The sequence below is a fragment of the Strongylocentrotus purpuratus genome, unplaced genomic scaffold (assembly GCF_000002235.5).
Source record: "Strongylocentrotus purpuratus isolate Spur 01 unplaced genomic scaffold, Spur_5.0 spur5_scaffold_18, whole genome shotgun sequence".
NCBI classification, from domain to species: domain Eukaryota; kingdom Metazoa; phylum Echinodermata; class Echinoidea; order Camarodonta; family Strongylocentrotidae; genus Strongylocentrotus; species Strongylocentrotus purpuratus.
This window is the reverse complement of record NW_022145603.1, coordinates 28454204-28471648: the sequence shown is the minus strand read 5'-3', so window position 1 is coordinate 28471648 and position 17445 is coordinate 28454204. Positions and strand designations below refer to the sequence as shown.

The 17445-nt window shown below is 36.2% G+C and overlaps 1 protein-coding gene and 1 long non-coding RNA gene across 2 annotated transcripts; both read right to left on the bottom strand.

Annotated features, from left to right (window-relative positions):
- Positions 1-1367: 1367 nt before the first annotated feature.
- Positions 1368-6878, bottom strand: LOC105443767. The gene is made up of 5 exons (XR_004064785.1): positions 6487-6878; positions 5267-5409; positions 4937-5005; positions 4216-4311; positions 1368-3415 (listed from the first exon to the last, which is right to left on the bottom strand). It is a non-coding gene; the product is annotated as an uncharacterized LOC105443767 (long non-coding RNA).
- Positions 6879-12428: 5550 nt separating this feature from the next.
- LOC105437527 lies at positions 12429-17445 on the bottom strand. The gene is made up of 4 exons (XM_011664199.2): positions 17314-17445; positions 15395-15755; positions 13677-13710; positions 12429-12885 (listed from the first exon to the last, which is right to left on the bottom strand). The coding sequence occupies exons 2-4, from the start codon at positions 15720-15722 to the stop codon at positions 12768-12770; spliced, it is 480 nt and encodes a 159-aa protein (XP_011662501.1). The 5' UTR covers positions 15723-15755; positions 17314-17445; the 3' UTR covers positions 12429-12767.

The window sequence follows — 17445 nt, the reverse complement described above, 5'->3', positions numbered from 1 at the left end:
TAATACCAAACAACAACAACAACACAAAATCTAAAAATTTGATAGAAATCAGAAATAACTGGTGGATTTTTTTGTCTTATCATATGTTATAGGTCCAGAGCGACACCTTTAACATATATAACAACATGAAGGTACATGGCTAAAGGGAAAGTGGAGAAATAAAAAGAAATAAATTAAAAAAAATATTAAAAATTGTTGTATCAGTATACTATAATGAATAACAGTAGTGAATTAATTTAACATCTTACTTGATTCATACTTGTCCATAATGCAGTGTTTTTCAGTATTCTTATTTTGGTACTGCATGCAATTGTAAAGTTTAAAAAAAAAAGTGATTGTAACTTCTTGTAAATAAGTTGTGTTCTACAGTGCCTGTGTATTGCATGACCTACGTCAGTACGTGATAACTTGTAAATGTGTAAAGACATAAGATTTTAATATAATTATAGTAATGCTAAAATGAAGATACATAACATATTTTTATGGTGTACATTGAAAGCTTTATTCGGCCATAACTAACAGTTAAATTTACACAACATTATTCAGATGAATACAAATTATACTTGCTGTACTGAAGGCAATATTTAAACGTGATGTTGATTCCAACCATTGCATACAAACAGATCATGTGTATTAAAAAAGGCACATTTTTATTTAGCATCTATCGCTATGACAACTTTAACCGTCCTCATTAAGAAAGAGCAATATACTTTATTTGTATACCACCATGTCTTGTTACTTATTAGTTACTGCTTATTTATATACATCTTATCTTGTGTCTTTCATAAAAACTTGACATTCTCTATAGGCAATGTGTAGATAAGTTTACCAAAGAAAAGTATCTATAACAGTAATGTTTCTACGCGCTTGACAAATATACTATTACCCCGGTCATTTGATTCAGTGCTTGCCCGCACACAATGTTTTGACTAGTACGTGATCATACAAATTTTGCCGAGAAACTGCCTACTAATTGATATATTTGGTAAATTATTATATCTATTTGGACTTGATAGATATAACGCATGTCGCGCACTTGTGCGTAGTCCCATATACATCTTTCTGTGTACAGTGCTTGTAACTTTACCAAGACTGGGCCAATTTTTTTATCATTTCAATGATTCTAGAACCTTGCAGTACACACCAAGACTTATATGCTAGATGATCAACCTTTTCTGATCGATTCCACAACAATCCTTTCACAATGCAGTCGCATGACCATAACTGGTTTTATCTTTTAAGTTTCACATCTTACTTTATATATAAATGCTTTAAAAATTGTCTGAGTGATTCTTTTCCTTAATGTGTACGAGTATACATGTATACATACTCCATATCGATCTCAAATCCTGAATCATATCAGTTTCAGCACAAAATTAAGTATAGTTAGGTACATATATGTCTTTCATCTTCCCTAATGCTCGACTATGAATATCACCTCAAGTGATTAACATCCAACATAAGGTTTTTCAAAAAAATAGCACAGACATTTTAAAACTGGTCATGTCCTATACGCACACAAAAGACAATTCTGCGTTGTGTGTACTGAGTTTCATATGAATCGATCAAACTACTTCCAATAGTTTGCTCACATACTTATTTTACACACTGCACATGCATTGAGTTTTATACTGTTATTATAATGCCTCATCAAAGATACCAAAACTATAAAATTGCTAAAACTTGGAAAGAATATGCTCCACAAGATTATTAAAACAAAATTGTATTCTTTGTGCAAAGCTTGGTTACCATGGAGGTACCTTAACAGACAGACACAACAAATGTGTCTTGCACACCCTCGGGTCAATCGGTATACCAAGTTTTATTACAATTTGCGTAAAAATTGGAAAAAATTTGACCCAGTTTTTTACAATAGACCAACAGAAAGACTTGCCTGCCCAACTGTATCCTTATTCCTTTATACACCCTTTCAAACTACAAAGTAGTTACAGGCAGCATATCTCTTGATGGTATAACCTTGAACCGCAATACTTTGGCGTTGAGCTGATTCACGTTCATTGATTCAAATGATGCATGAAACCAACTGTTTTGCTGTCTTGTGATCATTTCTCTTTTTCGCTTGCATTATTTTAGTCACATTGATTGCATTAAACAAAAAATGAAGACTATTTACAATAAGATATTCTACAAATCTTTCTTCTGTCCATGTTGATTTTCAACAGGTTCCGAAGTATAGTCTTTTTCATGATCGACTGTCACCTCAGTTACATGCACAGTCACTAAAACCAAACACATTGTTGACTCATGGTTTGACCTCTTGGCTGTAAATTTTATAATTACTACCGTAACTTCTTCAAGGAATATAGGTTGCCAAATAGATACAAATTGAAATATCCACCATTTCCACATGAGCAAGCACTGATTTTATCACAAATTATGAATTGTATAAATCACATAGAGCTTTTATACACTGATGTCACAATTTGTCTTTTATATTCCTACATTTCTTCCATTTGTAAACTTGCCAACCTCTTATTGTAATACAATATACAAGTGCCAAGCATGGTGGCTAATCTAGCAACAATAACAATTTATTTCTGGTACATGTATATCATGCGTTATGTGACTTTTTTTTAATACTGATAGATAACCACATCCCCATGATCCCCAGGGACACTCTAGTATCAAGTTTGGTGGTATTTTGTCAAAGGGTCTCTGACATATCAAGAATACATGCTCGTAATGCTAAGCCATGCAATCTTTCACCTCCGGACCACAAAATCATTAGCAACCAAATGAGTCCAAAATGTTAAGTTCCAACCAATCCTCAAGATAGCCTAAAAACATGCCACATGGACAAATTAAATTGAGGCGATTAAGAGTCTTGCATGCAATCATGCAACAATGAACCTCATTTGACCTTTGACCTACTTATGTGACCTTCAACTCCAGAATATCATGGTGGCCAATAAAGGGCATCTACCAATCAAGTATGGTTATTAACAGATGCAGGGTTGGAAAGTTAGCAACCCTAATTGATTTTTGCAGGTAAGATTTCACATTAGACTTCATTCAAATTTGTGTACAGTCACGGAGGATGGACGGAAGGACGCCATTTGGATCCCTTAGTCTCTGCTCGAAAAAAAGCAGTTCTCAAGTCAGACAATCCCAAATGTTCACTACAGAGGATTACATGGATTTCTCTAATCGGCCTAGTCTCCTGGCTAGGATCACATCAACTTGTGGTGGAGGAAATGGTGCAAGCCGGGGCCTTGTGTGTCTAGGGTCATCAGGGAGCAGAACAGCCTTCGAGAACAGTGGTCCTTGGTCCTGTTCTCTGCGTTCCAGTATCGCACCGATGAGTCCTTATACATACATGTAGGGGTAGGTCTTGGGGACCTTCTCCTTCCGGGCCACGTAGTTGTTGGCACGCTTTGACCATACTGCAACATATCTGTATCATAAAATAAAAGAACATGCAAAATGTAACAAGTTGCATTATATGCACACTCATTCTTGTCAATTGGAAATGATTCATATCTCTTAAAGATAAACTTGAGTTCTGGTAAAAAAAGAAAATGAATTCTCACAGAATCTAACGAAACTTACACTGAATGTTCAAGATTACAAATAAATGTCATGTGCCAAACAATTTTGGAAGAAAATGTATACTGGCTGAGTAATGAGCATAGAAAGATAAGGAAATCAGGGTAGTACTAGCCCCGACAGGCCGACACCATGTGTGTTGTCCCATATACATCTTTCTGTGTAAGTGATTGTTACTTTACCAAAACTCTGCCAAATTTATGATGATTTTGATGACTCCAGAACCTTGCATTACACACCAAGTATATTATTACACTGAATCCAAGTCCGCATTTAGGGTCCAAAATCAGCAGCATGATTGACAAACCATCAGCTTACAGTCCGTCATCTACATAATTTAGATGTGCGTCGTGTACAGGGACAACTTCTTTAGATGACGTCATATTTTGGCGATTTAAAAGGGGCGTTCCCAGGAAGGACAATTAGATATTTAATAATTTCCCCAAAATTGATAAATTTCATGGGAAAGAACTGCCAATTCGGATTGCCCTGTCCAACTACACAGGGAAAACAAAAAATCATGTTTGTTTTTTTTACTCCACCCACTTTGGATTGCCTTGTCCATCTAAAAAAAAATGTACAAATAAAAATAGGAAAAACAAGAAAGAAAAGAAAACCTTTTTTTCTTTCTTTCTAATTTCCACTCACTTTGTATTGCCTTGTTCATCAATCTGGTCGGGCCTGTCCTTGTGTGCCATGTAGTCGATGACCGCAAGCAAATTCCTTGCCCGGTTTGCTGGGTAGCTGGATGGATAAGACAAACAATTGGTATTACCACTACCATGATGAATGAATAGTAAATGCTTTAGACAAATCTCAGACTCATTGGCCCGTAGTCACAAAGGAGGTTTGTAGGAGGTTTGTACAAACCATGGTTTGACGATGGTTTACATCTATGGAATGCTGCTCGCATACCGTAAATTGTAAATTAACATTGTTAACAAGTATGGAGTTTACATTCCTTCTCCATCAGTTTACAAATGGCATTCCATAGATGTAAACCTTGGCCAAACCATGGTTTGTACAAACCTCCTTTGTGAATACGAGCCATTCACTTCAGTTCTGGATTTGTGTTGTAAATTATTGACTCTTAATTAAAGGTAGTTACATTTCCCTGCTACAACCACTCCAACTTGACTTAACATCAGGTACCGACACAAGTACGATACAAAGTCTGCAGTTTCAAGACTCTGCATGCATCCAAAAGTGATTTCAGCATTTATATAGATGTCATTCATAATTTCTCATTAACTTTGCTATTTGCTTCAAAATATGATATTGTAACTGTAACCGTACTGTTATGATATGTTTCAACTTTTCCACAGACAATCTTACTTCAAACATACAAAATGATACTAAAAATACTTACTCAAAGGAATACCGCTTGGAAGCATACATCAGTATATGGTTGTGGAAACACTCGAGCATGCTGGTGTGCCTAAGGAATTATGAAAACAAAATAAAAACTGATATAAATGATAGGGCATTTCATTATTTTCATACCACAAAATCAATATTGAAAATCCCATGTCATACACATGAGCAAATAAGATGCATTATCTTGACCTGCTGATATGTCCCAATTTTATAGGTCATAACTGAAAAAGAGCTCAATCTTGCAAACATGTACGTAATGAACGCATTCTCATTAAATTCCTCTCAATTTACAGAGCCTTCGTACATGTATACAGAATCCTACCTGAAGCGAGCAAATCAGCAGAGTAGGCCAAGTTCTCCATGAATTTGCGGTCAAAGGTGACTTGTACTATTCACCTGCTAATTCCCCTACTGCTGCTTGGAATTTCTTCCCTGGGGATGGATTGTGTTGTCTGTTCTTCATATCTGTAAAAAGTGAAGAAATGAAAGTCATTCACAAAGTAAAAAACATTCAGATTTTAAATCACCAAAAGAAATTATTTTGAAGATGGCATTCTCTAATAATTATCACAGCTAGCCAGATTTGGAATTTGCATGACTAATAACTGATGCATTGGTTCTCTGTCATGTATGTGAAGTTGAGACACTCTTTGGTAGAGATAAATATAGATGAGACAGTCACATCTCAAGCAAGCTATAGTATAACCTTGTCAACTTTTAAAAAGAGCAGGATGTTTACCCGGTTGACTAGCCCTGCACGTCATCATTACAAAGAAAACTGCAGTTGTAACGAGGGACATTAAAGGTAGGGTCTATTACAAAGTTTTGGGAAATTTTGAAAATTGGGTGGATAGTGATTCTTTACAATTTTGATATATTTGGATGCCCCTGTGGAAGTATTATAAGCACTAGAAAATTTAGCTCCTAAAACACTTCTGCTTTCGAAAAAAATTGAATATAAAAATTTACCGATGCTCCCGGTAAATTTTGATAAATTTAAAATAGCGCCTACGGTCGTACAACGGTAGCTGCTACCATAAAAATCCCGGAATATGTAGTTGTGATATATAATTTCAAAAAGGTAATAGCCAATCGGTCAATTGTAGCTTGTTGTAGACTATAGCTGAATTAATATATTGACCTTGAGAGAGAGTTATAGTATACCCCATAAAGAGATTATTATTTACAATTTCATCACTTTAGACTCGATTTCAACGCGACAACGTTCACTGAATATTGTAGGATCGCATATGCTTCCAATATTTTCATTTGAACCAAATTCATCCGGAGGTCTAGTGGAGCCAGACGTAGTCTCAGTGGAACAACCGACGATATAGAGACTGAAGCTTTCGGTCTACTGTAGACCTAGGCTAGACTATCAATATCATATGATTCATGAAATCTGAATTAAAAATCCAAGGCAAGAGATAACAAAACGTAATTTCTTAAATTTGCCGATTCCATGCATCTAGTCTCTAGACTAGATCAAATTAAAACGGTAGGCCTACCCAATGCAGTGGGGCGTATATCATTTCAACTTACCTCTCAGTGAGCTGGCATAGCCATAGGGTCTATTGCATCCTCTAGACTCGGCAACGAGAAGGCCGCCTGCAGCTCGCGAAGTTTCTCCGCCGTACCCTGGCCTTGTTCACAGCCACTCCCGCGCCTCCTCTGGGCCGGATGGTCGAGCTGCCATTGCTTGTTTCTCTCCTTCCTCTTACCGTCTTACTTAGTCTTATTCCGATTTAGCGTAGCCTTAGCCTTGTCCTTAGGCTTAGCACTAGCTGAGTCCGAGTCGGCCATCGTCCGTGACCTCGAGCTCCTTTTCCAATCTCGATCTCGTTATCGTATTTCAATCAAAGCTTGTCTGTAGCTGTCTAGCGTTCGATCGGCGCCGGTGATAATCTGATCTGAGCTGTGTGTGTTATACTTTACGTGATAGCAGCGTATTGGAATTGATCAGCTGTACTGTATTACTAGCGCGCGGTCGGATACCCGCCGCCTGCTAGCTAGGTACGTACCAACGAACTCAAACACTCGTTGTAAATACGCTGGTTGTTAAATGACATAGAGGGAGCTAAACACGTAAATTCAAAAAATAAACCGTCGAAAGTCAAAAGTGATGTCCGGACGTCAAACACTTTTATATAATGTTTTGAAAGCAAATTGCACAACAATTAGAGCATTTGATTTGGAATTATTATCATCTCCCATGTTTTTTTCGATGATCTTTCATATGGTACTGAAATAAACCAAATCTGTTTTGGAGGGGCACTTTGGAAATTACCAATACTCAACTATACCTTTAACTTTATTTTGAGTGAAGCAATGGGTACAATAGTTCCTCCATTCGACGAAAGAGGTCGCTGTTTAAAGGGCCCCATGACATCGAAATACAAGTGTATTCCTGTTGGTGTGCAGTCCTGCATACATCTCAACTTTTGATAAGTAAACTTCTGAATTTGTTTCATAGATTTTTAAATATGTTTTGAAATATTTGTTTTTCAAACTTGCTAAGCTCCACCCCAAAAACCTCCAGATCTCATTCCCCTGGTGACATCATCTGTCAGTCATCAATGAGCTATCTTGAGAAACTTTGCCAAAGCTAGTTGAGCTATTTAGTGTTAGTTGTGTGATCTCGTATTAAAAAGTGTATACATAAAACTTTTTTTTTTTACCGGGGGGGGGGGGGGGGGGCGGGGGGGGGGCGTCCCGGGTCCGTCGCCCCCCCCCCCCCCGTAGATCCGCGCCTGGTTTGTGGTATTGTAACAGGTGGTCAACTTTGGCAAAGTTTCTCAAGATAGCTCATTGATGACTGACAGATGATGTCACAAGGGGAATGAGATCAGGAGGTTTTTGGGGTGGAGCTTAGCAAGTTTGAAGAACAAATATTTAAAAAAAATATTTAAAAATCTATGGAACAAATTCAGAGGTTAACATATCAAAATATGAGATGTATGCACGACTGCACACCAACAGGAATACACTTGTAGGCCTATTTCGATTTCATGGGCCCTTTAAAGCTAGACACGTAGAATAAAAAAGAATTAAAAAAATAGGCCTACACATACTAATACACTACGCCGAGACAAAATAATAAAAGAAAAAATAATAAAAGGATATACGACATATATGTTACGGCTAGCTATAAGTGGAAGAGACATGTAAAGAGGGGAGGGGGAAAAAGGGAAAGATAGATGCATGAATAATAGATAGGTAGCCTACATTGGTGGGTATAGAGAGCCCGTAGCGAGAGAGAGAGAGAGAGAGAGAGAGAGAGAGAGAGAGGGAGAGAGAGAGAGAGAGAGAGAGAGCGAGAGAGAGAGAGAGAGAGAGAGAGAGAGCTAGGAGGGTGAAGCGAGATTAAAGAGAAGGAGAGAGGTAATAGTAAGGATATATTGACTGCTTTGAGAGGCATAGTGGTTTCTATAGGGTCAAGGGAAACTCACAACCTGCTATGACCCCAAGGCGCTTGCGCCGCAGGGTCATAGCAGGTTGTGAGTTTCCCGAGACCCGAGACCCTATAGAAACAACTATGCCTCGAATATTAAAAGCAGTCAATATATATTTTATATACCGAAAAAAAGGAAAATGTTGACTCACCCATTTAGGTTTCCATCTCTTTGAAGTCATGAATATTAACACCAACAATAACTTGTGTACAGTATGAAATCCAACAAGCTGTGCTCCAGTAGAACAGGGAATACCAAATTACACGAACAGTCATCGCACAAAAGAAACTTATACGGTAACACGTAAACCAAAATGGGGATCGCAGCAAAATGACATCACGTTTCACAGCCATGGAAAAAGTGCTATGAAAAATGGATATAAACCGGTAGAGCCGGGAAAAATGACTATGAATTTCAATTAGCGGGCATGGTTAAGAACATGACTGCATTTTCAACCAATCAGAAGACAGGATTAGTAAAGAATCTTAAAATGAGGTATATAATAGTTTCTATAGTAATTATGGGACTGGTAATTTCTGATCTAGACATGCTTGATCTTTTTATGTGATTTGATATGATTTGTCAACCTCATAATAATTCCGTAAATAATATAAAGAACATGAACAAAATAGTATGCATACAAATTAACTAAAACTATATGGATGACCTAATAAAAGCTTGAGAGCGGTGTACAATGAGGTCATATCAGATAACTACTGGTGTTGTATATTTGCATTATTTATAAAGAGAAAGAGTGAGAGAAAGAGAAGGAGCGAGAGAGAGAGAGAGAGAAAGAGAGAGACAGACAGACAGACAGAGAGAGGGAGAAAGACAGAGAGAAGAATGACAGACATACGTCGATCGATCGATCGAGAGAGAGAGAGAGAGAGAGGGAGAGAGAGAGTAAGAAAGGGGGAGAGAGAACTTGAGACGGTTGAAATGGCAAATAATATTTAACACTACACCCTGTACAAGGGAAATATGAACAGTAATGGAAAAGAGACAGGTAGGCCTATATTATGCACATAGGAGGTCCCTTAGAAGGGAGAGACCGGAAGAGCGAGACATGCAGAGAAAGAGAAGGGGGGGGGGGGAGATAGAGGGAACAGAGAGACAATAATATTCAAACAACAACAAACTAACAAACTGAAACATCTAGACAAACAAAATAGCAAGATGGTGTTTTAACCCCTTTTCATTTTCTGTCCTTTCATTTCACTTTTCAGGGAATTAAACGCCGCATAATGGTTCCCTTATTTGAAAAATATATATATATACAATTTGACTATTACATAATCATGCTATACCACATTACACCTGACCTAAAAGGGAAAGTCCACCCTGATATTAAATGGGTTTGAAAGAAGAATGACAAAAAAAGGAAATTCTGATAAAAAATAAGAAGGTGAAGAATTTTTGAAGTTGCGATCAATCAAACACGCACACTAAATCTAATTATTGCAAATCTGTTTTTATACACCCCCTATATGGAAAAAATATAATCCGTCATCACTAACATAGAAAATAAAAGTTTATGAAAGTTTATGTACAGCACAAATTTAAATGGGAGGGGAGATCGCAAAATATATGTACGTCACAGAATTGTTAATTTGTGTTTGATTGATCACCCCAGGCTTAATACCTCTGGTCTGGCCCTTAAAAAATGCAGTAAGAACAGTGACACGTATGCATTGCTTGGCATCAATAATGAGTGACTTTATTTCATATGTTCTCAGGTACAAAACAAACACAATTATTCAATGCAAAATGTAACACACAGCGCATTAAGGTCACGCTTGTCCCGAAACATAGTAATACCTCCATCACATTCTTCAAAATCAATCTTTAAAATCAATCACAATTCCAATTGCTATAACAGATTAATGAAGAAAGATATCAACCATTGCTTTTAGATTTTGATATCTTTTGTTAACATTGTCATGATATAATACCGACTCTCCAACATCTTTATCACTTCCAATTCCTCTTATATGAATACTTCAATTACTACTATTGATTTTTGGAATGTTATAGTTTTGTAACATTGCCATGTACAATTAAATTTGTTAGTTTGTTGTGCAACGCCGATTACCTTCTTTGTGTGCACTCCGTCATTGTAAATTCATCTCAATTTGGCTTTGCCGTAATGCAAAAATAATAAATAAACCATTTATCTATTTATCTTTCTATCTATCTATAAAGATCTTGTCTATAAAGGCCACATAATTATGGATAGTGATTAAACATTTTGTAACCCTCGAGAAAGAAATGTTTGCTGTAGAACCTGTCTAGAGAGGCCACCTGCCTAGTGCCTACAGAGGCTACTATTTATGTTTCCCTAGGTGACCTTGACAGTCAGGTTGTTTATGTATATATATTTATATCTAGTAACTGCATGGTCTAATGGCAATCGTTAACATAAATTTTTCAGATACATATATAATATTAAACAAAACGCTTGCAGACTTTTGGTTGGTAATTAAAGCACTTTATAAACCAGCTTACAACAGTTGGGAGATATATTTCACTTAAATATTGTTGTACGATTTCTTTCAAACTTTCACCAATCTGCTTTTCATATTTTTCTCTTTTATTTTAAACAATCTTGCTGTTAGGCTGAATTTCCCTTTAACAAATTATATGCACTACTCTGATATGTCAAAAGTACATTTAGAAATCACTTGTGCAATCGTTTGAACAGCTCATACATATTACAGCTCATTTTACTTGGCATTTGTTCCTTGATAAAATTATGAAAATAACTTAGCAATTCGTGATCCTGCCTTTTGTCAGTTGAGGAGGAAGTAGGCCTGGGTTTATTATCAATTTAACTTCTTGATTTTCTTCCACTGAAATAAAGACGATTTTAGATATATAAATATAAATATATATATGTATATGATAAGCCAGATAAACATATGTGTCTGTATCCTATAAACACAACCCTCAATGAATACGCACAGGTAATATGATGACCACATTTGCCATTCATTTACATTGACAGAAGAAGAAAACAATCATGATGTTACATGACTGTGTTAGAAATTTTAAGTTACTTTTGTGTTTTAATAGATACATGACATCATAAATGAAGACAGCTGTCAACAGTAATATGTTGATACCTGAATTGGTTATCGCTCGCAATTGCACAATACATGAATAATACATACACATAATATGGAAGAAAGTCTAGAATTCTTCTCGGAGTTCCAGAAAATACAAGAATTAATGATGCTCCGTACATAAACAAATTGTACATATATGATTTGTAAGGCTCTCAAAACACTAATACACTTGAAATTAAATGCTCAAGATGCACACAAAAAAGACCTCATGAATATTGCTAATACAAATCTTGCAACCATCATGGTATATGCAAAATACAAAATAAAGAAAAAATATATCAAATAATGTTTGGAATAGGTTAATGAAATGTTTCACCTCTAAGTTTAATAGAAGTGAACAGGCATATTATATCAGCTGTACAACGGTATTGACAATATCGATAATACAAGTGTAGGAACATTTCTAGAGCGCTTGATACAAATATTACTAAGCGCTTCGATGTATAACCTAAAGCAGTATAACTATTATAGTCTGTATAATTATGTACAGCTGTTATGATTATAAGCGCTGTATACAAAATTATCATTACGCCGACTTTAGCCGGGCTAGCTAAGTTGTAAGAAAATATGACATTCAAATTTCTTCATACCAACTAAACATTTCTTACGCCTGGTTTATAGTGAGGCACATACTGATTAATGTATTGCCACAGGATTTCGTTCAAAAAATATAAATGCCAATAAGTCGAAGGCCTAAAGAAAACTTTAAGCATTTCATGTATTATATTTCATAATCAGTTAATGTGATATTTACATATATCCATCTATTTACAAATAAAGAGTGACATAGAATATATATATATATATATATATATATATATATATATATATTTATATACAGAACAATGTAAAACAAATGCATATATCAGATACTTAGTAGGTAGTACTGTTAAAACGAATGCAGCATTTTTGTATTACAAAAGAAAGCTAGTTTTCATAAGCACTACACCATTTTAGACTCACAGCAAATTCATCAAAATATACGCCTATAGAAAATAAACACACCTGATGACTTGTAATGCACAATTGATAACATTTAGGTACCGGTATTTGTAAATGTTTGCATAGTAAATATAAGGATTGCACTTATTATATGTAAGAGGTGTTTTGAGGTAGAATGACAAGAAATCAAATCAGGGAGTACTAGTCAAATTAAAATAAATGTTCCATAAGTGTGTGTAAGACTACTGCCAAATCCTGCTCTGAATGTTATTCAAGAATGCGATTGCATTTTATCCTAAGGATCCTAAGGTGAGGTAGGTTGACGATCCGTCTTAGCTCTTCGTTTTCGTGGACGTTGTTCCAGGCTCTCATTGACTCCATCATCATCATCCTCATCGTCGTCGTCGCTATAAATGCGTTTGCTATGTAATAGAGAGGGAGAAAAGGAGAGAGAGAGAGAGAGAGAGAGAAAGAGTCAGACAAAAAAGATAAAAATACAAAGAGAGACAGGAATAGAGAGAGAGAGAATATATATATATAATGAAGGAGAGGGACATGTGGAGAGTGTGATAAATATAGACAAAGAGAGGGGGCAGATGGAGATTTAAAAAGTTTAGAAACGAGAGAGTGAGGAGAGAGAAAGAGAGAGAAACATTTAACATTGAGATAATAGTGTTTGAGATTTGGAAACATTTTAAACTGAGAGTGCATGGATTGGAGAGGGGATGAGAGGCTTTAAAAGCCAGGTCGAGAGAGGAAAAACTGGGATGTGAAATGGTTTTAATATGGCTGTTAATGTTTTAACCTTAGGATTTTTAAAATTCTATATCCATCTCAAATCTAAAGGCAACCTGATAACTTTCATTCATGGCATAACTTCGTGGAATGCCAATTGAAGGCAATACAAAAAAGCATCACGGCAAGACACTAGGAGAGTGGTAAGAAGGCGTTAAAGTGTGTCAAAGTATAATCAATTAAAGCCCTTCTGGCTCCAAACAGGCGATTATAAAGGTACAAGAAATGTTAGAGACAGCAATAGAAATAGATGAAGAGATAAAAGGGAGAGTAAGAGAGTGGATGGGAGAGGGAGAGCAAGAGAGACTGCCAGGATGAGAGAGACGGATAGAGAGAGAAAGAGAGAGAGAGATATGGGGACATATAATGAGGGAGATGTGAGAAAGAGAAAAAGGTAATCCTATATTGTGTTACTTACCGATGTTCAGGAATTTGTTCACTCTCGACTGGAGCTGCAATAAAATTAAAATAAAAAAATATGGGAGAATAATTATCGAGTTGTAAATGAACTTCAAATGACGAATATAAAACTGAATTAAAGTAAAACTTTGAAAAATGGTTATCGAATATGTATTTGAAGGGAACTTCAAATGTTATATGCGAATACACGCATTAACAATATGCATATACAATACAAGCAATGGAGCAATTTAATGGACACTCACTAATACCGTGTCACTGCCCTTGGGGGATTTCTTATACTTTATTTAATTATGACCATAAAATGATTGCATTTACTTTTCAATGTTTGATAAAATCACATTAAAATCTAATGATTCCTATTCTTTTGTGGTGAACGTTACAGGTTAAAACTAAAGAATCTTTTATAAACTTATAATTTCACAGAGTACACATCTGCTTAGCTAAAGGTTGCATCATGCAAGAAAAACACATTACTTGAAGTAAATGTTTTATCTTAACACTCTAGACATACATGGTTATTAGCTATAATTAAAGGATACCAATTTAACACCTTGAGAGTGGCAAATTTAGAATTATATCTTGCCAAAGGACTGCAGTGGGGCTCGAAACGGGAACCGTGTGATCCACAGTCCGGTGACATGTCCACGAGACCACGATAACTCTACAATGATCATCCCATTTTGTGAATGAAAGAAAAAATAGGTATAAACCAGATCTTGTCATATACCATGATATTATTAGCCATTGCATGGTAAATATAAGGGCCTATAAACAGTAGCTAGTATTGAGCCTGATTTCCATACCTGCATCAGTTCTTCTTTGTGCAGAACTCAATCCACTGGTTAAGGGCATTGCAAGGTTATCATCATTCTCATCGATTGGTTTCATTCCGATTGACAGCCCTCCTTGATACACAGAAGTTTGGGAATCGATGTATTCTGAAGATGATGATGATGATAATGAGGTGTCATCAGTTTCTATTAGGGTTGCATCTTCCTGTCTCTGACGTACAGCATTGTCCTGTGTTGCTTCTCCTAGACCATGATGTGGCGAATGTTGTTGTGTTTCTTGAGAACTCGAGTTTGCTGAGTATTGAGTTGCATGACCATTACTGGCATTATCCTGGGCAGATAGATATTGTTCAAGCTCCTCAACTAATTGTTGATGATTTCTTGTCAACTCCTCCTGTTGATACTGTTCAAACTCCTCAAGATGTTGCTTGGTCAATTGATCTGATGCAAATGTAGATTGGAATGGCATTATGGGTGAATGTTGCTGATAAGGTGTGGATTATTCGACAGGTTAAACTAACTTTTAAACTTAAAATTTCACAGAGTACACATCTGCTCAGATAAAAGTTACTTCATGCAAGAAAAACATATTGCTTGAAGTAAATGTTTCATCTTAACACGCTAGACATACATGGTTATGAATTACAATTAATGAGTACCAATTTAACACCTGGAGAGTGGCAAATGTAGATTAATATCTTGCCAAAGGACATTAGTGCTGTGGCGGGTTTCGAAAAGCGACCTGTGTGATCCACAGTCCGGTGACGTGTCCACGAGACCACGATAACTCTACAATGATCATCCCATTTTGTGAATAAAAGAAAATGTATGTAAACCAGACCTTGTCATATACCATGAATTTATTATTCATTGCATGGTGATTATAAGAGCCTATACAAAGTATTGAGCCCGATTTCCATACCTGCATCAGTTCTGCTTTGTGCACAACTCAATCCACTGGTTAAGGGCATTGCAAGGTTATCATCATTCTCATCGATTGGTTTTATTCCAATTAACAGCCCTCCTTGATACACCGAAGTTTGGGAATTGATGTATTCTGAAGATGTTGATGATAGTGAGGTGTCATCAGTTTCGATTGGGGTTGCATCTTCCTGTCTCTGGCTAACAGCGGTGTCCTGTGTTGCTTCTTCTAGACCATGGTGTGGCGAATGTTGTGTTTCACACTGGTTGCGTTGTCGTTGTTGACGTTTTTGACGATTACGTTTTCTTGCTGACCAATTCCGTAGCATTCTGACATGTTTCTTTTCCCTGAAGTAAGGTTGCTGACATGACAACCATACACAGATTGTTAGAAAACAAAGGAAATAAAAAGTGATTAGGTGTAAAAATGAGGGGGGGGGGAAAGAAAAGGGATTTGTAACGTATACGGAATTGGCCAACCTCGTCCATTTCCCCTATTAATGCACTCTTTCTTTTCTTTGAAACCCCTTTTTTTGCGCTATGCATGTAGATCTATGAACAAGGATACAAATGTAGATGCATAGGTTTTTTTTTCTTCACCCACACTATTCATTAACGTAAGGTTGTCAACAAAAGGGTTATATTCATGTCACTCATTCATCTCTGTCTCTCTCTCTCTCTCACCCTCTATCCTTCAAGTTAACTCACGCAACGTCGTGAAACCACTGATTCGATACAATGATCAGCCTCAGGGTCAAGATAAAAGTGAGAAATGGATAAGGCTAGTTGAGGAATTATAATTTTCCTATACATGTATAAAATATGTATTTCAGGAAGTTTGCTAAGTTCTCATGCTTATGTAATGTCATATAAAGTGCCTTTACAAAAAAGGGTACCCAACTGTATTAGCTCCTAATTAGAAAGTAATAACCAACATGACATTGAAATCGGTTTCACGATGACGAGTAAATTGGTGTATGTCCAATGATACCCTTTTCCTAATATTTCTACCAGGGTCTTTAACAAGTGTGGTCAAAATCGCCTTGTACCAAATTCGAGCTGAATGAACGAATTTTAAAAGTTTCATTATGTCTCGTGCTTCAGTGCTTCATTATTTAAAAAGATGTATCCAATCTTTCACATAACCTTGTTTCAATCCATAGGATAACCTTTAAATAATTTGAACAGCCTACTGAATTTTTGTCTCATGATATCTAAGTTCTCTCTGCTCACTTGTCCGCTGCGCCATTTTACACGCACAAGAAGCATATTGAGGTGTTTATTTCGAATAGCGAATGAAAACTCAAAGGTTACTTAACCTGAATGGAAGAAAGCAAACATATGATGTCAAGTGTCAAAGAAGTTGACAGTAAACTTTCATAAAAAAGACAACATCCCAAATAAACTCTGTCAACTTGTTTCACTCAATGAGAATAGTTACATTTAACAAGGGATGCAAAGGAGTCAAATCAAGATTGTAATTATCATAACAAAGAGAAATATCATAAATTGTGCTTGTAATAAGCATTTCCTTGAGTTTGAGTTGATATTAACAAATGTTCTTCTTTTTGGATTGAGATAACACACACATAATGGCTTTTTAATTAGAAGCTTCCAAAGTTGGGTACACTTTTTTTAAATATGCACAGTCAACTCCATAATTCCTAAAGTATAGTACTCAATTTTTTTTTTAATGGGGTCATAGACCACATATTATTTTTCCTTTATTTCTTGCCCGATTTCATCCTGGCTGTTTTTTTCTTCTAAATCTATAAATGGACGAGTCTGGCTTTCAAAACTCCCACATATAACCCCTTAATTTGATATTTATACTACTGTGTGAACATTGATGGTAAGCAGCAAAAGTGCTTTTACATCCATGCATGTTTATACTGCCTGAGCACTGACTTTTCTTATCACCTGTGAGGATGCAGCAAAGGAATTAAGTTCAGCGAAGAAATCATCATGTACATTTTTTCCTCATCAACCTTTAAGTTTGTAAGGCAGGGTAGAGAGCAGAGAAACTTGGCTAGCTGCTTCGTTTCCTCGTCT